The 27,326-nt window shown below is 44.7% G+C and overlaps 1 protein-coding gene across 1 annotated transcript in view; it reads right to left on the bottom strand.

Moving 5' to 3' along the window:
• Nucleotides 1-27,326, bottom strand: part of LOC126161438 (farnesol dehydrogenase-like) — a 74,477-nt gene that overhangs the window by 26,261 nt on the left and 20,890 nt on the right. The window contains exons 2-3 of the mRNA XM_049917239.1: nt 21,791-21,953; nt 18,776-18,905 (exon numbers count right to left, since the gene is read on the bottom strand). Coding sequence (XP_049773196.1) covers nt 18,776-18,905; nt 21,791-21,953 — 293 coding nt within the window. The remainder of the gene's footprint in view (nt 1-18,775; nt 18,906-21,790; nt 21,954-27,326) is intronic.

Genomic DNA, 27,326 nt, shown 5'->3' with positions numbered 1-27,326 from the left:
TTACCCAAAGAATTTGCAGATGAACCAACCTGTCTTTTAATTATTGCATACTGTAGATCAACTCAAATGAGGAACTGTGGTCAATAGCTAAAAGAAATCACAAGTCCGACCTGTCTACAACAAGGGTGAAATATGTGTTTAATACAAGGATTTCGGACTGTGAGTTTAGACTTAAGGAACTACGAGTTAAACAGACCTCTAATTTTGAAGATCTGTTGTCACTTTTTGCACGTGGCCTACTGAAAGCTAGAAGCATTTCAGTCAATACCACAAAAACGCTTATTAACAAAAACATGACCATATGTGGTATCAAGCAAAATATGTGAGTGGATTGAGGATTTCTTGGTAGGGAGATCATAGATTATCATTTTGGTTGGGGACGAATCATCGACAGATCTTAGAATTAACAGCCTCAATACGTTCAGTGAGTCACGCATGAAATTACTTCTGTCTGATAATAACCCTGGCAGACAGAATTAATACACGTAGTGAACTCACAGTACTTCGCTGTAGATAATAGCATCGCTTGCGAAAAGTCTGTCAATCAGACCCTGATTAAGTTTCACAATCTATTCTCGTGTAACAGTCCGTTGAATACCATACAGTTTTGGTTGATGGCCGGCCGGAGTGGCCGTGCGGTTCTAGGCGCTACAGTTTGGAGCCGAGTGACCGCTACGGTTGCAGGTTCGAATCCTGCTCGGGCATGGTTGTGTGTGATGTCCTTAGGTTAGTTAGGTTTAGGTAGTTCTAAGTTCTAGGGGACTGATGACCACATATGTTAAGTCCCATAGTGCTCAGAGCCACTTGAACCATTTTTGGTTGATGTTGCGGTTGCAGTTGTGAACGAGTGCAAACTTTAAAAGCGGCTGTCACTGTGCGAGATGGCTGCCACAGCGTTCTGGTTATACTTCGCCCCCCCCCCCCCCCTCACCTTCAGGTTCTTTGAGACACCAGGTGGCCAACAACGGGAAAAATTACCAGCAGTAAAAGAATGGCTCGTGAAGTGTAGATGCAGATATAGAGCGCAGCCCATCTAATGGTATATGGCGGAGGGTACTGCTACTTTCCCATTTTTCTGTTTCACTCGTGTGGAAGCTTCAGTCTCTAATTTTACCTTCGTGTTCTTTTCACCAGATGAACGTAGGAGGAACAAATATGCTGGTTGACTCTATAAGGTTTCTAGCTTCTTTTTGGTGTGTGATGAAAGTGATGTTTTTCTTTTTATTCGATGGGTTGTACTTGTACACCGGATACTTTTTCAAACAGAAGCTTGTAATGGTAGACATGTTACGCCACAGAGGTTCCAGTACAAGTAAAGTGGTGTTTGGGTGTCAGTAATGTTGTCGCTGCCTATAGAGCATTCGAATCTCGTATCGATCACGCTGCCGATCAGTCTGCGTTTACATCTCTGTGTTCTGCTAACTATTCCCAGAGGACGTTGATGTTCTGGAAATGCAATTTTGTAAAGACTGGTTTTAGAAGTGTGAACATAATCAGGTAATGTTATCGCTGCATAGCTTGCTCGTGCATAATTTGTGATGAATTACTGAGAGGCAAATTTTCAGTACAGGTTTACTTTATTGATTTCATTCGCTTCGTTTGATCGTCGAGACGAGAGAAGCAATATTATGTTTACCATTTCATTAACGTATTACAAGCCATGTGCAAAGGAGCGGCGAGTCTATAAATCTAACTCTGTTCAACGCGTGTGAATTCCTAAGGGACCACTGTAAGTCAATGGACCGATGACCTCATCAGTTTGCCATGTTCACATTACTTAAACTAACTTATGCTCAGAACACCACACACACCACACACACACACACACACACACACACACACACACACACACACACACACGCGCCCGAGGGAGGACTCGAACCTGCGGCGTGGAGAAGACGCGCAGTCCGTGACAAGGCGCCTCAAGCCCCGCGGCCACTCCGCGCGGCACTCTGCCATGGACTCATAGTTCTTAAATAACAGAAATAAATTTTATTAGGGATCGTTATCATAGATAAAAGTTAGGCCCATAATACAGGTTTGAATTCTAGTCTCTGATATATCAGTCAGTAAATTATTGAAGTTTTATTTTGTAGCCGTGTGTCTCCGCATTGCACTTGGCGGAACACAATTACTTAAACTATGGAGTGCTGAGCATAGTTGCTATTCATTGCATTGCGCTTGGGCAACGTTTTCTTGAGCTGGTTTGCTGCTGTGCTGCATTCTAACTTACACTACTTTCGAGCAGTACCGGGTTTCTGTTGCCCCAAGGAATGTCACACACCTAACAAACTTTCGTGATTACTTAACATATCCGGGCTGAGATGCCGTGGTCCGTACATAAGACTATGATCAAACTTTCGTATCATACAGCGAAGAGGAAGCATATAAAATTACAAGCACTCACTCCCACCTTACTCGAATTCACTCATACAATCACTCATCTCAAACGCTTTAAGAAAATAGACAGAGGCTGAAAGGTGCTACATTTCGGATTAAAGCAGAGTTAATATCACGGAAGAGCTAAAAGAAAGGCACAGGGAAAAATAAATTGTAAAGTGATAACATGTTAACTGACTCGTCCAACTTGCTTCCTACACTTTTAGGGAGATGATTGGATATCACATAATCTTAAAACTCCCACCAAATTCATTTGAACATTACTTAAAATAGAGGGTGATCTATTGGCAAACCTGCCGCTGCCATCTGGTCGGAAAATAAAACAGTCATAATAAAATATTGTCCCAAAACGAATGACCTGATTTTAAATAGAATTATTTATTAGGAAGACGGACTTAACACCAACAGATTGATTACTAAATTACTCAGAAAAGAAAGAAGTTTATAAAAATCCATCATAAATGTTGAATACGTCCTCTGTTGGCTCAACAGACGACATCTAGCTGACAGAAAACACATTACACTCAGTTTGGGGTGAATTAGGCTGTCACTGATGAACTACAACCCAGACTGTCGACTGCTGTAGCTTCAATGTCACGAGGTAAGGGAGGAATGCAAACACATTGTTTAACATATCCCCACGGGAAGAAATCACATGGTGTTTAGTTAGGGGGACCTAGGAGGCCAAGAGTGTAAAGCCTGGTCTCGCAGTCCTATACACCCGATCCGACGTTGAGGTACGTTGGCATTGAGGAAACTGCACACGTTTTCGTGCCAGTGCGGTGGTGCTCCATATTGCTGACAGATGAAATTGTCAGCGTCAAGTTGTGGGAACAATCAGTTCTGTAGCATTGCAAGATATGATTTTCCTAAGGTTTCTTCCTCAAAAAGTAGGGTCCATAAATCTTGCTTTGCCAAACAGCACAAAAAAACATTCACTTTTGGTGAATCCCGTTCGTGTCGAATTGATTCATGACGATTTTCTAGCCCCCGTATACGCACATTATGATGGTAAACATTACCGCTAATATGGAAAGTTGCATCACTGAATATCAATCGTGACATAAAAGTGTCATCTTCCATGTCCTCTAGAATAACATTGCTGAAGTCCACTCGCTTCACTTTGTCAGTATCTCGAAGAGCTTGTACCAGTTGTACTCGGTACGGTTTGAGGGCTAAACGACGCCGTAACACACGCCACACTGTCATGCGCGGTAACGCAAGTTCTCCGCTAGCACGACGCGTAGACTTGCGGGGACTCCGATCAAATGCTCGTCGGATTTGTTCCACTGTTTGTTCAGGAACGCGTGCCCGGCCAGGACTTACGCCTTTACAGAGGCACCCTGTTTCTCCAAACTGTTTGACAAACGTCGAAAGCTCTTTGGTGATGGTGCTTTAACACGAAATCGAATATGAAATGCCCGCTGAACTGCGATCACTGATTGAGTACGACTAAATACAATAACACAATACGCCTTCTGTTGCACGGACGCCATATTGCGCGCGAATGGCTGCACGCTCCAGGTCAGCACTCGTAGCGACATCCAGCGGATTTTTTCTGAAACTTTAGACCATGCCGATGACATCTAGCGCTGTTTCATTTACCTAGTGGCATTTGTCTCAATATTATTACAAGTTAAAATTGGATCATTCTTTTTAGGACGCCATGTGCAGTAATCTGTACACCACAAGAAGCACCATACATTGGAGGCTCTTCCACCCGGAGCAAGACGTCATGCGTCATAGGGCTGTGACCTATGCAAAAACGAGAGAGGAAGACCTCGTCCCGTCTTTGTGGCTTAAACGAGTTACGCCTGAGGCGCGTTGCAGGCTTTGCTACACGGAGCTTATTATCTGTTACTTCCAGCTATTCATACTTTCAGTGACGCACGATTCTGTACCACAACAGCTAGGTTTTAGTATGTAGTGGAATGGCACGCTGAACTAACGGAGGATAACGACACGCCTCCTTGGCTGCCAGATCCGCCCTTTCGTTACCTGCAGTACGCATGCGCTATAGCACCCAGCAGAAAGACACCACTTTCCCATGCTCTTGTAGTTGGAAGAGGCTGTCCTGATATTGTGGGCTACTTTATCGGCTGGGTTCAAGCATTGTAGAGAATGAAGGGACTAACACTCAGAGAATCGGAACAGATAAGGAAATCAGCACTTGAAGAACGTCTCACCTACTGCAGTGCCCACAAGATCGCATATACTTCCGTGCATATAATTCTCGAAGCAGTCGGACCTCGAGGAGACAGTCCGGGTAAATAACAGAGCGACCAATGGAGTCCCCTTGTTGAGAGCCATCTGTAGAGACATAATCTGGGCGCTGATTTAAAATTCCACAAGATATCGTATTAAAGACACACAGGAAAAACTGCAATCCTGCTTCTGTCACCAAACCTAAAATTACTCTGGGTCACTGCAGTAACCATGGCGACTGGCGATTAAGATCCTGGGTTTGGGGTTGTATATACTCCAGAAAAATTGACTCCATCACGTGCTGCATCCAGATCCCAAACAGCATGGTTGATTGTGGACGATTGGAGAAAAGGCGATCCAGAGGTGGACAAGCAGCAGTATGATATGCAGGAGAAGTCGGTGCATCAGGCCTGTAAGTTACTCTCAGCTCCAAGAGGAACTGTCGCCAAATGGTGATTTGTGGTTCCCCAGCCTCAGCACAGAAACTGGATATGGAGCTGGTCCTGTTAGCACCTGTGGCCAGCCTAATCCACTCATGGTGAACAGCATCAGTAATCTGGATGCACAGTGTATGGGATCAGCGAGATCATCTTATATCCAAAGTCTAGCCATGAACGCACAAAAGCCATGTAAAACTGGAGCAGACGTGCCCTGTCTGCTTCAGAAGACCTGTGACTAAGGCACTTCACAATATTTAGTGCCTTCTGGATTCTGGCCTTCAGTCCCACAGGTGTGGTAACCATGACAGCGGACCGAAATCTGCAGAGTTAACACAGAGACCAGATAACTCCTCAGCCATTCTCAAACAACTAGACTACGTGACGGTTAACCATGCACTCCAGGGCTTGTTAAGATGACGCTCCGGTAACCATTGGGACATGTGTGATCCTTTCCTGGTATGAGGAGAGGTATCACTCGAATGACAAGTGTCGAACCATGTTGTTCTGGGTTTGGCCGTGACGGCACTTTCCGAGCGTCGTGATATCGCCTGCAGATTCCCCCTCTGACATGGATAAAGTGTAGTTTGATTTGAGATCCAACAGTTCTGAACAGTACAACTTGCCCGGTAGCACGATAGCAGTGGAAAACCGGATCCTGGCTGGCAGTGGCTGTAGTTCTGCAAAAGGCTCTGCCATCCTCTTAGGAAAGTGTCTGGGCGTTGTTTGGAGACACACATGTTTCAACACTGCTGCTACTGGTAAACAACTCTGTGAAGCCATCTGGAGGATTCCCAGTAAGCATACTTCTGTAGAACATGTGGAACGGTTGATCGAGTCTAGGAACGATTGCCGTGACCTTTCCTTCCTCTCCTCAATTACGCGTTGAGCCTTCGCTCACGCGAATCTCAAGGCTGGGAGATTATCTCGTATCGAACAGCATTCGTAACATCAGAGAATTGCCCACCTGTCTCGGATTGCTTTATCTGAGATTCACAGGAGAACTAAGGGCTTTATATCAAGCTGCAGTTGTTTCATACACTGACAAACGCAGGTATTAATGCTGACACTGTCTGTGAAGAAGCTTTTGCTGTTGAAAGAGAATTTTTAATGGCCGAAGTAAAAGACGTAGTGTATGAGGGAGGCTAGATGCCCTTATAGATTTTCTTGCGGTCAGCATATGGGATGCGTTTCAATGTTTTACTCCTGTTTTTTCCTTTCTTCAAGGAAGACACTGATGTTGATACTCCACACAAGGTGACCCCAGAGCAATTTACACACTTCAGAGGGGAGCAGTAACCAACTCCATCATGGATGGACACAAGTGGCCCAAGTGGTTCCACACTTAGAATGTAAGGTGGTGTGCCCAAAGCACTGACACTCAGGCGAACGAAATCTGTCTCAATATGCTCGCTGTTGAAAGTGAGATGAAGGAATCGATTGTATGAGACTTCCATCCATTCTATTCAGTATATTTGGCCCATCAACGATTGCTTCCTGAGCCCACTCATCTCCCAACAACTCCTTGGGAACGTAGATCACTACAGATCTCAACACCTTCGTTTTAGTTCAAGGTGTTTTCTAACTCCGTTTCTGTGGCATATTCCCCAAGGTACTTAGCTTACTGGAGGATGCTGACTTATTGGAAGCTAGCTGTTACAATTAACAGCGTTTCCTTAACAAAACCAGTTCACCGATTTCATAGTGACCGCAAAGCCCTCTAAACCTTTCTGAATATAAAAAAGCGATACCTTCTCAAAGCTGCCCACTTGTCTCTTCACATTCAAAAACACATTCTCACCAGCAGCATGCATTCTGTTACTATTCAGTGACAAATACTATGTAACCACAGAGTGTGTGGATGGGCTACATGAGCCTTGTTATTTGGTTGGTCCCACGAGCAGGTAGGGAAATAAGTCACCTAGACAGAGCCCCATGTCCCTAGGTAAGCATTATACAACTGAGGTGTGGGAGGTTCCCCTGAGGTTGCCCATCAATGACTGCTCCACGTTAACAGGCCATGCATCTCATCGGTGCACAGCGCAGCTTGAGACTGAGGGTGTTTTTTATTATTGTAGAGGTTTATCCCATCCTCATGATCTGGACAGTCAAGCAAAAATCCCAGTTCCCTGTGACACACAAAGTTCTATTGTGGCGCCGCGTGATTGTCTCCGTAAGCTCTGGGCATGCTTCAGCGACCACGGACTGACAACGTTTACCAGTCCGCAGCCCACGGGTCGCCAAACCTGTACTCAGCGAACGAATACTGAGCCCTGAGGGCAGCATTTCAGGGCCTGTTAGGACTTGGTAAATTGCACTCAAGAGGAAAAAAATACAAAACTGGTACACACGCCTAATATCTTGTAGGGCCCCCACGAGCACGCAGAAGTGCCGCAAAACCACGTGGCACGGATTGTCTACAGTGGTGCTGAACTGACACCATGAACCTTGCAGGGCTGCCCATAAATCCGTACGAGTACGAGGGGATGGAGTTCTACTTTTTGAGCATATTTGGGATGCCTTGCAAATGTTCTTGTTGTTGTGGGTTGGCAGGAGAGCCAACACCGTGATACTAGAGGAAGCCGAAAGGCACGCGTTTTAGCTCACGCAGGCTGGCGTGAGGTCTGGAACAGGACAAGGCAATTAGAATTTAGAAAAAACGGACGTAGCTGGTGGAATACTTAACTTTAATCCATTAATGGTGAACGTAGCTCTTGACGGTACATGATTCACAGTATCAATAGTAACTGGTAATGGCGCCTTGCTAGGTCGTAGCAAATGACGTAGCTGAAGGCTATTCTACTATTGTCTCGGCAAATGAGAGCGTATTTTGTCAGTGAACCATCGCTAGAAAAGTCGGTTGTACAATTGGTGCGAGTGCTAGGAAGTCTCTCTAGACCTGCCGTGTGGCGGCACTCGGTCTGCAATCACTGATAGTGGCGACACGCGGGTCCGACGTATACTAACGGACCGCGGCCGATTTAAAGGCTACCACCTAGCAAGTGTGGTGTCTGGCGGTGACACCACACTTGTGTTGAGTATTTGCTTACCAGCGGAAGTTCTTAAACTCAGAAGTGTTCCTGAAGCCACTCTGTGACACCCCACACGTACAGAATTGCTACATTGTCCTGCTGGAATTGTCCAAGTCAGTCGGAATGCACAGTGGACATGAATGACAGGTGATCCTGTCTGACCACCTGATTCCAGAGTCGTATCTAGACTTATCAAGGATCTCATATCACTCCGATGGCACACGCCCTACGCCTTTACAGAGCCTCCACCATCTTGAACAGTGCCCTGCGGACCAGCAGGGTTCGTAGATGCATGAGGTTGTCTCTGTACACTTACACGTCCACGTCCATCCGCTCGATACACTTCGGACTGTTGATGACTGAAACGAGACTCGTCTGACCAGGCAACATGTTTCCAATGTCGGTGTTGATGGGCCCAGGCGAGGCGTAAAGCGCGTAAAGCTTTGTGTCGTGTAGTCATCAAGGGTACACGAGTTGTCCTTCGGCTCCGGAAGCTCATATCGATGATGTTTCGTTGAATGGTTCACATGCGGACACCTGTTCGCTTTCGGCTATTGCTCCGGTAGCTTAACTTCACTCTACGTGCCACCTTATCGATGGCTGTGAATCCTTCACCACCTAGACTTCGTGCCACAGCCCGTGTTCACATTGGCCCTAATTGCTTCGTAAGGACACTGCTCCAGATTCGATCTGTCGCTGTAAGTTTCTCTACCTTCGCACGGAACTTAGCGATAGTACTATCGTGTACACTGATGGCTCTCGGACTGACCGTGGTGTCAGTTGTGCCTTCGTCATTGGTGCTGACTTTTTCGGTATTGGTATCTGGAACACTGCTCAGTATTTACAGCAGAGCTCTTCGCCCTGTCTCAAGCCACGCAGTACATCCGGCGATACCCGCATTTCAATTGCGTCATCTACTCCGACACTCTTATTGCCCTTCAGAGTCTCTCTGCTGTACCGTCCATCCCTCAGTGATCAAGTGGAAGCTTTCCTGGACCCGTTTCATACTTGATGCAGTTACTGTGACGTATATGTGGGTTCCCGGTCAAATCGTCTGACGCGAAACGAGGCCGCTGACGCTGCTGCCAAGGCTGCAGTGCTCCTACCGCAGACGGCAACACTTAGATAATCGAAGACAATGGAAAAATTAACGAGCTGTTAGCAGTTGGTGGCCCTCCCCCATCACCACTGGTCCTCCCTTCAGGGGAACAAGTCTCTCCCACCGGCTTGGACGACCTCCTATCGGTTCTCTCGCTGTGAGATCATTTTTGCTACGTTACGCTTTGAGCACTGTCTTTTTAGCCATATTTATTTATTAAGTGGCGTTCCCCCACCATTTGGTACTCACTGCGCTCATTCTTTGACGGTCCACCATTAGCTGACCGAAAGCCTTTTGTTTTACCACTTACATTCTACTGTACGTTTGCCGTCTGAGTTGTCGGGCGTTTAGCGAACGACACGCGGGCTGTCGACCGCATTTTACATTTTATCCACTGTAGTAATACGGCGAAGGACTTCGGGACCTCTGTTGTCTCAACGGCGTACTTTATGATCTTTTCCTCCAAGAGAGAGTCCCCGTTTTCTAGCTGTCTTTCCTTCGCAAAGTCGAGACAAGTCAAGCTGAGAGCTGTAGGAGATGTTACGCAATCACATGTAGGCGTGTGAAAGCGACGCAGACAACACTGCCCAGGTGTCAGACGTGATGTGACGAAGAGCCAGTACTCTCCCACACAGCAGAGTGGCGCAGTGGAAGCGTGCTGGGCCCATAACCCAGAGGTCCGTGGATCGAAACCACGCTCTGCTAAAATTATTTCTTTTGCAGACTGTGTCGAGCCCAGTTATTGGGCTTAACGTCTAGTCGCTTATAACTGCTTTTTCGCCTTAGTTTTTTGCGGCCTAAAACAAAACAAAACTAAACTAAACTAAACTAAACTAAACTAAGGTCATACGCACCCACGTGAGAAACTTAGAACACTATGATTTTGTCTCTCTCAAGTAAAATGAGTAAATAAATATGACTATAAAAAATTTGTTACACCTCAAGTTCTTGTGAACATACGAGGATAGGAACTTAAATAGTGGCAACTATTTATTCACAACCGATGCAAAAGGGTTACATGTTCGCACCTGTTACTGTCCTTCAAAGTAGTCACCAGCGTTGTGTAGAACCCGTTGCCAGCGAAGTGGCAGGCGTAGTATACCTTTAGCAGAGCCTGTTCTGTTGATGGTGCGAATGAAGCAGTCTACTGCCTGTCGAATCTCTGGAACAGTTCTGAAGCGAATGCTTACTTCATCTTCGGAATCAAATCAAAGTCACAAGGAATTACGTCCGGGGAACATGGTGGATTGTACAGTACTTCCCAGTCCCACAGACCGAACAGAGCAGCCACACGTGATATATTAAAGGTTTCAGTTTTTATTTGCCTCTGAATAAGATAAGCGAAGTTTCTGTTTAGGACAGTTCCGGGTGTACGCAAACGTTTGTTTACATTCTTAACCGACGTTAAATACGCGGGATTATCAACTAATTCAGTGCACAATACTCAGTATTTGCGATTATTAGTGTCATTTAGACTCGATACATTGAAGGTAGCAGTTCTTATAGTTTATTAGGTCACTTTCGTGTGTACGTAAACTTTTGCTTAAATTACGAATACGAGCGATAATCAGTAGGTGCAGCTTACCGTAGGTCACTGTTTAACTATCTAGTGAATATTATAAACGAATTACTTACAGTAAACTGGTAGTGGCTGTCTTATTCTTTCGTAATCTCTAAATAGCCCGTAGTAGGAAAATAAGCACCAGATCTAGCTTCTACCATAAATTTTTATTTTCATTATTGAGTTCCTTTCTGCCAACTAGAGAGTAGCTGTTAACCTTGTGTGGCAGTAGGTTTCCTTAAGTTTTTTATAGTTAATCAGTAATTAACTAGAACGGTAGGGACTGTCGCCGACTCCTCCTGCATCAGCACACAACAGACACAGTCCAAACGCAGCTGGAAGATTTGTTGGGCACAGTCAACAAGCTCCAGAGTGCCACCTTGAGGTGCGGTGGGGATGGAGTGCCTGGGGCAGCCTCTACTGTACTAGATGTGCAGGGGGGGGGGGGGGGAGAGGTCACAGCTCTCTGTCACTGAGACGACCTCAGATGCGACTGAGCCGGCCAGCCCACTCTCACCTCTGTGTGGGTGGCAGAATGTGTCGAGGTCTCGAGCCTCAAGGCGAAGGCTGCGTGGGGGATGCAGGCTCCTGCCATATCCCATGCACTTTGCTAATAGATTCAGTGTACTATCTGACGCTGGGGGGGGGGGGGAGGCTGATCCCGATCAGAATGCACCTTCTGCCAGGATAGTGGCCGCTCCTTCAGCAAGGTCTGGACAGGCATGTGGGGGTAGGGGTTTGTTAGTTATTGGGAGGTCCAATGTTAAGGGGTCACAGAGCCTCTTAGGAACATAGCGGCTAGGGCGGGGAAGAAGTCCAACGTTCTCGGTGTGCTTGCCAGGGGGTCTTGTCCGGGATGTGGAAGAGGCTCTTCCGGCTGTAAGGTGTCAGGCAAATCCAACACCTTCCATGAAAACCCTGACATGATAAGCAAATCCGACAGTATGTCACATAGCTCCGAATAAATCCTGACATTAAATTAACCAAAGTAATACGATTAACGAGTGAGCAAATGGAATACCACAGACTAACACAAGAACGCCTAAATGCTTGTTATACCTTCCCACCGTGAAACAGACGCAGTTCCGAGGGAAGAAACGAGAACAGAAGCCGAGAGCAGAACCGTGTTAAGCTAGGGGGCCATGCGATAAGGGACGGACACCCACGTCGCCAGCCAACCACCAGGACCACCCCCAACCCATGTTAAAAGCTAGAGCCCTCCAGAAGAACAGTATAAATCTTACGATAACACTAAAACGGCCACACCAGCTGCAAGTTTTAGCGTGAGACTTTTTCGCGTCTCTGTTACGTTGCAAACGTTAAAAACATTGCCTCACCACGAAAAGTATAACGTTTCTCTTTGGCTGTGTTTTCATCTGACCAATCAGGGTCTCAATGTTAACCTTGAGCTCTGCCTACAAAACTTCTGTCTATCCAGATAGTTTTTTTTCAAAACCAACTTCGGTAAATTGTAGTAAGGAGAAGTGAGGAGGAGAGTTGCTTCCGAGACAGCGAGGTGCGTGGAGCTGTGCTGTCCGCCACCCCCTGACGAACACCGACAAGGTAATGAACGCACGCGATGCCGCATTTTTGAGCGCATAAGGCTTCACCCAGATGAGACTTCTGCAATTCTGTTACATCCCCTTTTTACGTAATACTAGTGTCGATCGTCAATTGAAGCTCACATAGCAAATGTGAATACCATAAGTTAAAATCTGAAACACGATGATTTTTCTGTTATCTAACTTGTCGTAAATTACAGTGGCTGATGTGGCTTCTCAATAATTATATAAGTAATTAAATATAATTGAGGGTCACTGTAGACCATTTTGATAGTTTTCTCTTTTGTGAAACTTAATTTAAACCTAGATTATAGATGTGATATGACATAGATCATCCTTTGACCCTTTGTAGAACTTGGAAACCCACTCAGGGAATATTCGTTCACATTTTTGTTGTACACAGTTTGTTTTTATCATCCTGTATTAAAATATTTCCTTTTATCAATAGTGCAATTTATAAACAATGTTTTGTGAGTAGAATAAAATTTCCAATGGTAAACTTAACTGCTTTTTCGACGTTTTTTTTTAGCAGCTAACTAAAAATAGGAAAGCCTTGAACCCCTTCCACTAAATTAAGTTAGTATTAAGATTCTTTTACAGGGAGTGCAGTGGAGCTGACGCTGAAATCATTAAGTATTTGGTTATATCATCGCTAGTCTCACTGAACTCTTCTGAACTCTACATGTCATGTGTGGTCTGGCGTCTCCGTACCAGCAACAGGTCCCAGGTTCAAACTAGTCAATTCCCTAAAAAACACGCTCAGAGCGACGTTGCACGAAAGTGGTAGGGAGACACGACTTAGAACAGACAGACACCACGCAGAATGTTAGACGGCGGCTATCGAGCGTGCGGGGTGCAGCCAGTGCAGACTGTTGCACATATCGGCACCAATGATGGCTGTCGTCGGGGTTCCGAGGAAATCCTTGGTCCCTTTCGACGGCTGGCTAAATTGGTGAAGGCGGCCTCCATCTCTCGAGGAGTGGAAGACAAGCTGACGATCTGCAACATCGTACCCAGGTTGTACTGGGGTCCTCTGGTTTGGAGCCGAGTGGAGATTCTAATCCAGAGGCTGCGTCGACTCTGTGACGAAAATGGTTCCACCTACGCTATGGGGTGGACGGTTGTAGGACGCCCTTCGATAGATCAGGGGTACTCTACACATAGGAAGCAGCTACGTGGGTAGCACAGTACTTGTGGCGTGCACATCTTTTTGTTTTTTGTTTTTTTTTAGGATTAGGTTCCTCCTCACGGGAAACAAACCACTGGCCTGAAAAATTACCAGTTCATGTCACTGATGTGGGTGAGCCAACTATAAAAATTGTTAGTTCGCCTAAACAGGTCATTCCAAAGGATTTAAATATGCTTAATCTCATGTTAGTAAATTCTCGAAGTGTCTGTAGCAAGATCCCCGAGTATTCTCCGAAATAAACAGTAGCAATGCCAATATTGTATTAGGTACGGAAAGCTGGTTGAAGCCAGACATAAAAAGCAGTGAAATTTTGAACTCAGATTGGACAATGTTTAGGAAGGATAGGACTGATGCTGTGGGAGGTGTTGTGTTCATTGCAGTTAAAAGCTGTTTAAACGCAGTTGAGATCGATACTGGGTCGGACAGTGACAGCTTTATCCAGACTATTTCAATCAGACAAAGATTGACCTTTGTTGCGGAGCTGGTGGTCTATAAAAACATCATAATACAAACGTCGCAGAACGTTTCAGGGAAAGTCTTGAGTACATAGGAAGTAAATATCCAAATTATCCATTAGTTATAGGTGGAGACTTTAATCTAGCATCCATTGACTGGGAAAATTACACGTTTATCACAGGGGGCAGAAAAAAAGATTCGTTCGAAGCTATTCTAGGAGCGCTCTCAACATACAACCTTGAGCAATTGAGTAGGAAACCAACTCGATATGGGAACATATTAGATATGTTGGCGACAAACATATCTGGTCTTTTTGAGGCAGTTAATCTAGAAGAAGGTATTAGCGACCATAATGTCGTTGTGGCTTCTAAGTCAGTTAAAGTAGCAAAAAACCCTAAGAAACGGCGTAGAGTTTTCTTGTTTGAAGATATTCATTAATGACACTTTTATTTGCTTTCCCATAGTCAGCTCCTAGTATTCACCGCGGGACACAAAGATATTGAGAATATTTGGTCGGAATTTAAAGGTATTGTCCACTATGTGCTAGAGAAGTACGTGCCTAGAAAAAGTCTAGGGGAGGGAAAGGATCCACCTTGGTAGAACAAACATATTAGGAAGTTGCTGAGAAAGCAGAGAATTAGGCACAGTCGTTTTTAAACGTAGTCACTGCCCCGCTGACAAACAGAAATTATGCGAAATGAAAGCTGTCAGAAGCACAGATTCTTTCAACGAATTTGAAAGCAATATGTTATCTGCTGATTCTAAAAATAATCCAAAATATTTTGGTCGTACGTAAAATCTATGAACGCTACAAATAATTCAATACCTTCTCTTGCTGACAGTATGGGTAACGTAACTGATGATAATAAACAGAAGGCCGAAATTCTAAATCTAGCATTCAAAAACTCGTCTACGGTAGAGGACTGCTGTACCATTCCCCCCTTTCAATTATCGAACAAACGAAAGGATGGCTGACATGGTGTTTAGTGTATCTGGTATTGTAAAACAGTTAAGATCCTTAGACGCCAGGAAGGCATCTGGCCCAGACGGTATCCCGGTAAGATATTTGTAGCATAGTCAACATAAAAAAACACCATTCTTATCCATCATCGATCAGAGAGCATTGGAACAGTGGAAAGTTAGTCGTGACTGGAAGAAGGCCCAGGTCATAGCAATCTATAAAAAGGGCAGAAATTCGCATGCACACAATTACCGGTCAGTTTCACTGACATCGATTTGTGGTAGAATCTTGGAACATATTTTGTGTTCAGACATAATGACCTTTCTAGACTCTGAGAAGCTCATCTGCAGAAACCACCACGGTTTTAGGAAACAGCGGTCATGCAAGACACAGCTGGCCCTCTTTGTGCATGATATATAACAGGCTCTAGAGACCGGCTCACAGGTTGAACGCCTTTCAAAAGTCGAGAAATATGGCATCGACTCAGTTCCGCACTGTCGCTTGCTACAAAACGTGCGCGCTTACGGTCTATACGATGACATTGCTCCCTGTCTGTTATAAAACTTTCTATCCAAACGCATATATGTCGTCCTGAACGTGGTGACTTCAACAGAAACTAGCGTAACTGAAGGTGTGCCACAGGACAGCGTAATAGGTCCGCTGCTTTTTACGATTTACATAAACGATCTGGTTGATGGTATTGACTGTGGCATTAGACTGTTTGCTGATGATTATGTAGTGTACAGGAAAGTAGCATCACACGAAAGTTGTGAACACGTCAGTGAGGATTTGCAGAAAATAAATGCGTGGTGTAATGACTGGCAGTTATCTCTCAATATTAGTAAGTGTAACCTACTGCGTATAACAAGGCGAAAACCCCCATTAATGTGAGGGTCTTTGGAAGCGGTAACGTCCGTCAAGAATCTGGGTGTGACTATTCGAAATGATCCCAAGTGGAATGATCAGATTACACAAGTAAGGCGAACTCTAGATTGCGGTTTATTGGTAGAATTCTGAAGTGATGCAGTTCTTCAACAAAGGTTAAGGCTTACAATACGTTTAGTTCGTCCAGTCTTGGAGTATTGTTCGTCTGTATGGGACCCTTCCCAGTTGGGTCAGATTGAAGAGATTGAGAAGGTCAAAAGAAGAGCGGCAAGATTCGTGACTGGTACATTTAGTCATTGCGAGAGCGTTACAAATCTCATAGAAAGTCTGAAGTGGGACACACCTGCAGATAGACGGCACACTAAACGGAAGGGGCTGCTCACTAAATTCCGAAATTCGATCTTCACAGAGGATGTAGAGCATATATTATTACCACCAACTTTCAAATCGCGCAATGGTCACCATTCACAGATAAGGCATATAAGTGTTCTTACTGTGGCGTTTAGACAGTCGTTTTTTGCTTGTGCGATCCCCGAGTGGAGCAGAGGGGGGATATATGACTTTGGCGCGTATTGTGCCCTCCGCCACACACCGCTTGGTGGCTAGCGGAGTGTAAATGTAGATAACGCATTTGTCTAGCTATTTCAGTCGGCTCGCACGACAGTGCTGAAACACCATTTTTACTGGATCACAATTACAAATATTAAGGAAAGCAATTCGAAAAGATTTTATATGATAAATGAGTACAGTAACCGCAAAAACATTACTCGGATCCTTTTTAACTAAATTATCAGGTTAGTAGCGCGCGCGCGCGCGCGCGCGCGCGCGCGCGCGCGCGCGCGCGTGTGTGTGTGTGTGTGTGTGTGTGTGTGTGTGTGTACAATAGGTTTGTGTGTGTGTGTGTGTGTGTGTGTGTGTGTGTGTGTACAATAGGTTCCCATTAAGCGATTAAAAGAATAATTTAATCACGCTGCAGACATACACTCCTGGAAATTGAAATAAGAACACCGTGAATTCATTGTCCCAGGAAGGGGAAACTTTATTGACACATTCCTGGGGTCAGATACATCACATGATCACACTGACAGAACCACAGGCACATAGACACAGGCAACAGAGCATGCACAATGTCGGCACTAGTACAGTGTATATCCATCTTTCGCAGCAATGCAGGCTGCTATTTTCCCATGGAGACGATCGTAGAGATGCTGGATGTAGTCCTGTGGAACGGCTTGCCATGCCATTTCCACCTGGCGCCTCAGTTAGACCAGCGTTCGTGCTGGACGTGCAGACCGCGTGAGACGACGCTTCATCCAGTCCCAAACATGCTCAATGGGGGACAGATCCGGAGATCTTGCTGGCCAGGGTAGTTGACTTACACCTTCTAGAGCACGTTGGGTGGCACGGGATACATGCGGACGTGCATTGTCCTGTTGGAACAGCAAGTTCCCTTGCCGGTCTAGGAATGGTAGAACGATGGGTTCGATGACGGTTTGGATGTACCGTGCACTATTCAGTGTCCCCTCGACGATCACCAGTGGTGTACGGCCAGTGTAGGAGATCGCTCCCCACACCATGATGCCGGGTGTTGGCCCTGTTTGCCTCGGTCGTATGCAGTCCTGATTGTGGCGCTCGCCTGCACGGCGCCAAACACGCATACGACCATCATTGGCACCAAGGCAGAAGCGACTCTCATCGCTGAAGACGACACGTCTCCATTCGTCCCTCCATTCACGCCTGTCGCGACACCACTGGAGGCGGGCTGCACGATGTTGGGGCGTGAGCGGAAGACGGCCTAACGGTGTGCGGGACCGTAGCCCAGCTTCATGGAGACGGTTGCGAATGGTCCTCGCCGATACCCCAGGAGCAACAGTGTCCCTAATTTGCTGGGAAGTGGCGGTGCGGTCCCCTACGGGACTGCGTAGGATCCTACGGTCTTGGCGTGCATCCGTTCGTCGCTGCGGTCCGGTCCCAGGTCGACGGGCACGTGCACCTTCCGCCGACCACTGGCGACAACATCGATGTACTGTGGAGACCTCACGCCCCACGTGTGGAGCAATTCGGCGGTACGTCCACCCGGCCTCCCGCATGCCCACTATACGCCCTCGCTCAAAGTCCGTCAACTGCACATACGGTTCACGTCCACGCTGTCGCGGCATGCTACCAGTGTTAAAGACTGCGATGGAGCTCCGTATGCCACGGCAAACTGGCTGACACTGACGGCGGCGGTGCACAAATGCTGCGCAGCTAGCGCCATTCGACGGCCACCACCGCGGTTCCTGGTGTGTCCGCTGTGCCGTGCGTGTGATCATTGCTTGTACAGCCCTCTCGCAGTGTCCGGAGCAAGTATGGTGGGTCTGACACACCGGTGTCAATGTGTTCGTTTTTCCATTTCCAGGAGTGTATGTTACAAAAACACATAAAATAGCGGAACTCTAGCTCGACTTTGCGTAGTTCTCAAAACGGAAGGAGAAAAAAAAGGAACGTGTTCAGTGACTTGAACAGCCAAGTACACTTCAGAATAAGATACATAACTTTCCTGGGTGGTACATTGAGGCGATTCACTTATATGCACTTCTTGCATAAAGACAGCTGAGAATCATTTTGCGAAGACCTCGGTTCCCGCGAGGAAACAGCTCCATACCATGCGAGTTGAGATCACGTGACCTGAAATAACTTGACGTGAGGAACAGTGTGAATACACTATGACGTGACGGTGCCGCCACGGCCAGGGCGAATGGCCTTTAGCTCCGCGCACCCGCTGGCTATTGTGCGAAAAACACTTGCAGCTTTGGCGCCACCTGATGAGCGGCTCACAACATCACCAACTCACGGCAAAACATCTCTATGATTTGTTGGGAAGTAGAAACCGGACGTGATACTATTTGGGTGAGCGGAGGCTGAGAAATACTATACTTACTGACACCATAATCTGCTTTCATTTACTGTTGTTTTCTGACAGTTGTGTAAACAGCAGCGTTCTCCTACCTGCCTATGTGCACAATGAAGCCGTCATCGACACCTCTCCTCAGCATGTCCTGCACGGCCTCCCTGGTGCAGATGCTCAGACCCAGCACGTTCACGTCCAGCGTCTTTTTTATTTCCGACGTTGGAGCAGCTGTTGGCAGTGTAAATATGACATCGAAACTGCATCAAAACAGTCCTAAAAAAACGCATGCGAACATACTTACAGTCCAGGGTCGCAGAAGCTTTTGTCAAAAGTTTCCGTGCCAGCAAGTTTGCAGCAACCACCATTAGGACACAGGCAGATCCTTAGAAAAACCCCAAACAATTTTTACGATTTTTTCCTACAAAAAGCCGCAGATTCCAAGAAGACTGTTCGTAACAAATAGCTGAAATTTATCGGTATATTCCTAGGATTCAGATCTCGAACAACCTTGAGAAATTTTCTTGCTGTATTTGTGCGTTTCCGAGGTATTCTACATGAACACGTACAATACGCACGTAAAATTCGCTGTGAGGCGAAAGGTAGTCTATAAAGTGACGCAGCACGGAGAAATATGCTATAATGTGTATTCGCCATCATCAGAAGGGTTCTGGAAAACCGATTTTTGCTACTGAAGCAGATGCAAAATTTTTGTGTGCATAGAACTTGGTTTGAGAAAAAAACATTGCAAAACTAATTTTGTACCTCAATTTCATGTAAGTAAACAAACTTTTACTAACCTTTGAAGTTATTTTCGTATGAGTGACATGACCCGCTGTAGGAGGGAAAAGAAAAATGCTCCTATTGGAGCACAAAAGAAGAATATGCTCCTGTTAAAGAGACAAAACAAGACTGTTGGTACGCCACTTTGAACCTTCCTCAGCACCTTCAAGAAATTTCCCAAAAATTTTGGCATTCGAACACACTCGCCCTTGTTTATGCTGTGATAAGGCAGTGGCAGTGGGAAAGAAAATTTGGCGGCAGTGGTTGTGGTATTGAAAGAACGAAGGACGTGATGGCAGTGAGAGATAAGGAGACACAGTGGCAGTGGAGCACAGTTGACCGTAATAGAAAAACGCTGCCAAAAGAGTGAAAGAGACAGGGCAGTGGACGAGGAATGGAGAGACAGAGAAAGTGGAAGTCGGTGACAGCCAGTGACGATGAAAGAGTAACAATGACCTCGTCAAAGAGAGAGATAGTATCAGTGAGAGAAAACTGGAACAGAGAGCAGTCCTTCTCACTGCCGCTGCCTCTTTCCACCGTCACCGTCTCCTTTGTTCTGCCCTACCACTACTATCGTTACCTCTTTGTGTCTCTGTCACAATTAGTTGGTCTGAAAGAGTGAGAGTCATATCCATTCACTCCCTGTTGCTCATTCTCAGACACCAACTAGTCCATCGCTGTGAATCAGAGTGTTACAGTCAGGGATTATTGGAAGGGAGTGAGATTAGCTGCTTGTTAAAAAGCGTGTGCCATAATTTATGTGAAAATTTTTAAAGGTGTTGACGAAGGTAGAATGAGACAGCTGCTATCCCACTTTTCAGCCATAGTCTTGTAAAACAGGGGCATATTCATCTTTTGTGCTCCAATAAGAGCATTTCTCCCCTGGTAATTTACGGTCACAATACACAGAAATTTTACCGACTTGTGCTTTCCAATCGAGTTACATCCCGATCATAGTTTTTATCATCAGGATGCCACAAACACTTCCATTCCTGGACTAAATTTACAGGTTTCTTACAGTCCATATTTCGTGTATGGGATCGTCGACCAAATTTCACCGATTCTCGTCTTGAGTCCGCGCCTATGGGGGATGAAGTCGCTTGCATTGTCACCACGCGTATTGGCTTACTGATTTGAAAAGATCCGTGGATTCCACCAGTGACCGACATTGGCCACAAGACGCAGATGGGCAGTGGCACCGACATCGGACATTATGTCTTAGGCTGTGGTCAGAGGTTGTCAACACGTTGTTGGCAGCTGCTTGGGAGAGGTACAAGCAGCGCTGACATTCACGAACGAGGCCACCTCATACTCTTAGTGAGAGACAAGTCAGCCAACTGGGTCTCCGACCGATGTTTACTCTTAGCTTCACTTCTATTGCCACTTGCAGAGAAGTATGTGCGTCACACTCTTGGAGCTGAAAAGAGTTTTCAGTCTGTCATCATTTGGTTTTGATAGTGAGCTTAAACTGAGGTGACACTTCTTAACTACGTTCCTCCTATTTGGTTTTTATTTCTGATTGTCAGAGAACTTGCAGCATGCGGTAATTTACACGTCCTCAGATTTCTGTATCAACTTAGTATTCTTTTTATTATTATCGGCTTTCGGGACGTGCCCATACACCCATCTCAATAGTAGAATGTCAATTATGACGACACGAACGTAAATGACAACACAATACACACTCCCACAGCAGTGAAAACTTCCGACATGGCTGGTAATCGAACCCCGGCACCTTCGTTTGGCAATCCGCCACGCTGACCACGCACCTACCGGGATGGACACCTGAGAAGTCAATTGCGAAATTAACAAAAATCCAGAAAGAGTCTGAAAAGCTTGTAATGATGTCGCAGGGCGGGCTGTGCTGCGAATAAAATTGTTAAGATAAAAGGTCGATTCGTTGCGCCGTTTCCCATTTAAATAGCATTGACGTTAGCCAGCAAGGTCGCTGTGCGCGGAAATTCAAGTAGCCTGCCAGAGACAGTGTTGCCAAACGTTTCTTTGGTTTGACTAAACCAAACGAACAAACACAGCTTTTGCTCAACTAGCTTTAAAACGTGCCTTTTTCGGTAGGAATAAATTTAATGGTAATGAGCATTTCAAGAAGTGGTAACTGCATTTTAACGCGTGCAATTGTTTCAATTCTCGTGCCCAATGACCTGATTAGCTAATGTCAGTGCCAGTTAAATCGGAAACGGCGCAACATATCAAATTTGTTTCACAATTGTTTCTCAGCACAACCTAACCTGCAACACCCTTACAAACTTTTCAGACTGTTACTGACCATCCTATATATCTACTTCGTATACTAATAGGGAATATTAGTCACTTACAAGTCAATTGAGGATTGCGGAATAATCCCGCGCTGTTGATGAGAATGTCGACGCCTCCCAGGTTATCAGAAATCCATTTGAATACAGAAAGTAGGCTTTCCTCGTCAGTGACATCTCCATACATTGGATACAGCTGGCCGGTGGAATCTTTCAGTTGCCATTCCTAGGGAAACAGAAACATATTGCTGTTACTATCAAAAGACTCATTCTTAAGAAACATCTCAAAATTGAGGCAATGAGTGCATGAGTGCCTGTAATAGTACGACTGTAGACCACGAACATGTATTGTACAATTTACTTTCCGACTGTAGCTAACAAAGTGAGCGTAGTACAGAAAAAAATGAGAGAAAAAACGCAGTTGTCGACATAGCAGCCTGTACGTTGTGTCTGCGTAGCGAAATACAGCCTGCTCTCAAAGGTTGTGATAAAATAAGCCCTAATATTTAATGAAATGCGGAATGTCAATATTTAAGGCTCAAGAGAACAAATTTAGTGATTTGATCGGACTGAAATGTCTATATTGTGCAGAAGCATCGGGACCCAAAGATTAGAAAAGGGCGGAAACGATTGAGTAATTATCATTTTTCGGCATAGTACTTGGTTTCATCATTGAACATCCCATTAAAAGAATTGTTCTATGGAAAACTCAATTGTAATTTGCTGAGCTGTGAACGTCTTTTGAAAATAAAACTGTTTTCTTTAATGCATATGCCACCCAGTCAAACCAACAATTGCTCAGTATTATTAAATTTCTCGTAAAACAGTTATTGATCAAACAGCAAATAAGTTATGAGTAATGCTGTGTTTGTCTGAATTTAAATTACGTTACTCAATGATTGTTGTGTAACTGTACAGCTGATAATTCCATTAACTTTGCAATTTTGAGCCAGCCGGTGTGGCTGTGTGGTTCTAGGCGCTACAGTCTGGAGCCGAGCGACCGCTACTGTCGCAGGTTCGATTCCTGCCTCAGGCATGGATGTGTCTGATGTCCTTAGAAATACTTAAACCTAATTTACCTAACATCTGAGATCATCAATCCCCTAAACGTAAGTCCCATAGTGCTTAGAGCCATTTTAACTATTTGAAATCCATCAACGTTTATGAGAAATGCTGGTAAATCTCGGCTTGCGCAGCTCAGGCTATACATTGCTGTGTGTGAATTATATGAGCATAAAAGACTGGTAAACGATAAATGAATCTCCGATTGAAATTATGCGTAAGACATCTCTTTTTCGCCAGCAAAGTGTCGAAGCTCTCTTGTGGTTCGCTTTTTAGGTACTCCACATCGACATCTGCTCGTAGATACGTCGGGAAGTAAAGCCAGAAAACCTACCGACGATACGTGATGCGACGACTCTCCGATGAGGTGTGGGCCTTGTGTTTTGCTATTACTGCGAGTCTTGTAAATATCGCTTTTATTTAGTAATTTGCCCGGCTAAAACGCTCCCCTTTTATGATTAAGACAGCCTGCGGCACCTTTCGGAGGGATTGGGGACCTCAAAGAGTCACAAAAGTTCATATTAAGCAGTCCGTAAAACACGTAAACGTTCACTTCAGTTAGCGTGTTAGTTAATGCCTACGCTTTCCGCTAGATGGTGCTGACTTACTGCTGATTAGCTTTTGTTCCGTAAAACCTTCACTGTTTTAATTATTTCATTTACCTATTACTAATCACTCTTGTATTTCACTTTCACTCTATATTCAAGGATTAAGATGGTGATGGATGATGGTCTATTTAAAAGGTTCCTAGCCTGGAGGAATCTAAATAGTTCGCAAATGCCGATATGCACACGCTCTACGTCCAGATTCGGGGTCTAGTGCAGCAGGGGATACAACCCGTCGGCTTTGAACAATGACGTCATTCCTTAGTCATAGATCGTAATGTCTTCACTTCGAGGCATAGATAATAAAGCAGTTCTGTGTTCTAATAAGCACTATCATTAAAATAATTGAATGTTAATCTAAAAGCGATCGCTTGATATTCGGTACATCATTAAACGTGTGATTTAATTAACTTAATTGTATATTTTTTATTCGGCCGGTACATAATATTTTTCGTAATGATATTGAGGTAATGTGGATTGTGTTTTTTGGCTTTAAAAAAAAATCTCACTGATCCTACTTTATTAAGCAATCAATAAAAAAACTAAACTAAAACATAACAGCTTTTGCTGTTATGTTTCAATTTCGTTTTTTTACTGATTGCTTAATAAAGTAGGATCAGTTTATTCTATCTCGTGAGATTTTTTTTAAAAAGCCAAAAAACACTTATTAGCTACTGAAGGGAGCTACAACACTAAGAAGAATCGCTTCTCGGCTTTTGACAAGATCAATGTTTATCTCTCTCGCATTCCTTTGTTTCTAAACACTCTCCTCAGCTCTTTCATCTTTGTAATACATGGTCTCTGGCGACTTGTGACGTCATTTTTCAAAGCCGACGGGTTATCCCCTGCTGCACTAGACCCCAGATTCGCAACTAACGGCACACGACACTTTCAAAAGTCCACACGTTAATATCTGAATTCAGAGGTACGGGTATTCACTCGTATCAGCAGATAATTTGAGTTTCTGTCATCTATATGTCCGCAAAGTTCCAATCTAGCACTAAAGTCGTAAAATCCCCTTAATACTCCGTTTCTACCAACAGTCAAAGATCGTACACTACATCACTTTTAATCTCCGTGATATTCTAACAGTTTATCGTGAATCTTAACACGATGAAGTCCAATCTAACTATTGTCTCGCTGACTGACACGGGTTCCCCGCCCTTTAACGAAACAGTCAAGGAAAAAAGGCCGGCAGTAATGACGATCAGGCCTTTTTATAGGTTTTTCATCTCAAGAGTTTAACGTCACTGCCTTCTCCATGACGGAGCTTCCGTGGCTTTTCTGTACTTAGACGTTAAACTACTTGCTGATATACCATAATTTTGATCTGCAGTTACCGAACTCTGATTCTGCACTATTTTCCCCTCTAAAAAGCTATAGAAACAATAATTTAAAATTAAGAATGGAATTTTATCACTGTAAACTGAACCAAGGTGTTACAGTGTCCATACAAATATAATCTGAACACTGAGCGCCCCGTGCCGAACATGTTCCGCTCATTTTCGGTACATCAGAGGAAGCAGAGCATTTGCGTGTGACAGCTCTGGATGGGAGTACGCCGTGCGTGGATATGAGGAATTGCGCTGAGCTGCACGGGGCACAGTGATTCACGTTGGAGCGCGTGGTAGGTCACAGCGGGAGCAAGCCGACATTGCATTTGTGGCATTGTACCGTCGTTTACAAAAGAGAGAGAAGCTGTCGTCAGTGGGTAACACCAGCGTTAGAAAGTAGTGTAATGTAAGGCAGAAAAAAATATTTCCAGTGTACCACTTGATTGCATTTCGGCTCTGAGCACTATGCGACTTAATTGCTGAGGTCATCAGTCGCCTAGAACTTTGATTGCATTTCTACCAAGTTCGTTATTCGTGGTTCAGATACAATATCTGTTTTAAGTCTTATAAAGACATTCGATAAAAATTTTCGAACACAAACTGTACAACTGCAATATGTTGCAAAGAGATTCTGGCAATAACTTCGCACTTTATCAAACTCATGAACGAGTCTCCAGTTGCCATATACTATGGATATATTCAGTACATACATTGAAAGGTTCCCTCTGCTTAGTTATGCATCATCCTCTTTTTGTATCTCTCTTCCTCTGTTTCCTTCTATCTATGCTAGAGCGTGCCGGACGTGTGTGTGGCCAAGTCGCCTCATTGACACGTGCTAGCCCGCTTGATACATTGCGCGGAAGGATTGAATTTAAGGGGCCGGCCTGACGTTTAGTTAAATGATCTGATGATTATTATGTTAATATTGTGCAACGGATAAGACGGGGGAGGGCTCAAACAACCAAGTGGGCAAGACAGTAAAGAGGATGATCTATAAGGACACCACTTTGTTGGTAACATTGCTCTGTACACAGAACTGGAGTTTGTAATGTCATGAATTTAATGATCATTACAAACCCCAGTCCTGTGTCGAGAGGAATGACCACTAAACCCATGACATCCAGTTTATAGGTCATTTATTGTCTAGATCCCAGAAATTTTACAAACTTAATATGAGATTTATTATCTATATTTCCCAAAACTTTACAAAGCAAACAATGTGAAGTGAAATATCTTCTAATTTTTTGTCTCCCACTGAAGGTGCTTAAACTAACAGGCATCTCGTTTCTACTTAAGCACTTGGAAAGAGGATGGGACTACGATGCTGCCCTTGTGGTCCGTCTGCTGGGACAGTGATCGAAATTCGCACCCATGATTACTACTAGGACCGAATAACAAAAATTCTCTTTGGAGGAAAATCGGGGGAACAAAGCAGACACAAACATCTCCCATATTCACAAAAGAAAGCAAATTCTTAAAAAATAAAGCATCCTGTCAACTACGGCACACGTAAATAATCAATTAACATCACACGTAAGCAGTCTCACCTTAACTAATTTCCGAGAAGGAACCGGTAGCTCGCTGGTAGTGCAATTCGGCACCACGTGGGTGACAAATACCAACAGCTAATTTCTTGTACTCGGCCCTCTGTATAGTATGGAAAGCAAGAACGAACAATCATTCACACGCTTAACCTATTCTTTATCAAAGTAGTTAGGACGTGCTGCTTGCAAATGGGGTTAAAAAGAAACCGTGAACAACATTTGAGAGATGGCCTAGAAAAATTTTACGTCACACGCTTTGAACCTTAAGTATGTCTGTCACACACGCATCTCCTACCAGGTTTCACACGGAATCGTCATCCAAATTACCCATCAGCCTTAAGACCACGTGTTAACTAGGCAGGGTGAGGCCCCAGGTTACTTCAACATAACAAAAGAAATACTGCTTCTAAAAGTGAAACTATATAATGTTTGTTAGAGCTATTGCTGCTCTCGTGTGCTGAAGGCGCCAAGTGATTGCAGCACTATAAAGGGATAACGCGAGCCCCCATGCTCGCCTCTGAAAAAGAAACCCTAACTGAAAACTTTAATTGTAAAGGCGAAATTTCTAAAAAAAATGAATGAATGGCCGTAACGACACGCTAACTATTTCAATCCTGAAAAAGAGCGGATTAGTAACAGTGTAAAACATAGTACCTCATCCCACGGTGAAACTGGCGGCAAAGACGGAGATCGCCCTCGATTCCGTCCGCTCAGTTAAGCCGCTACCCCAAGAATGACTCTGTCATGGCGGCTCTCAACGGCCGTTCTCCTTACCTGGAGGGGAGGGGGACCTGTTACCAACCCCGGACCACCCCCTGCCAAACAGGTGCATCATCTGTCTTTACTCCAGGCTTAGGTTGGCACCAACCGACCCACAGGGTGACCACATCTCTTCCTTGGCAATACCAGCAGACGAACTCTTAATACAAACCCCAGACTTAATCAACCCAAGGCAACGTAGTGGGAATAGGGAAAGAAAGTGCTTTTATATAATTATGAATTGAGTTAAATAAACAGGTAGTCCACTTCTTTACTCGAGATATAGCACTATTTA

Source organism: Schistocerca cancellata, chromosome 2 (assembly GCF_023864275.1).
Source record: "Schistocerca cancellata isolate TAMUIC-IGC-003103 chromosome 2, iqSchCanc2.1, whole genome shotgun sequence".
NCBI lineage: Eukaryota > Metazoa > Arthropoda > Insecta > Orthoptera > Acrididae > Schistocerca > Schistocerca cancellata.
Note: the sequence above shows the minus strand (reverse complement) of the source record. Positions and strands in the feature narration are given on the sequence as shown.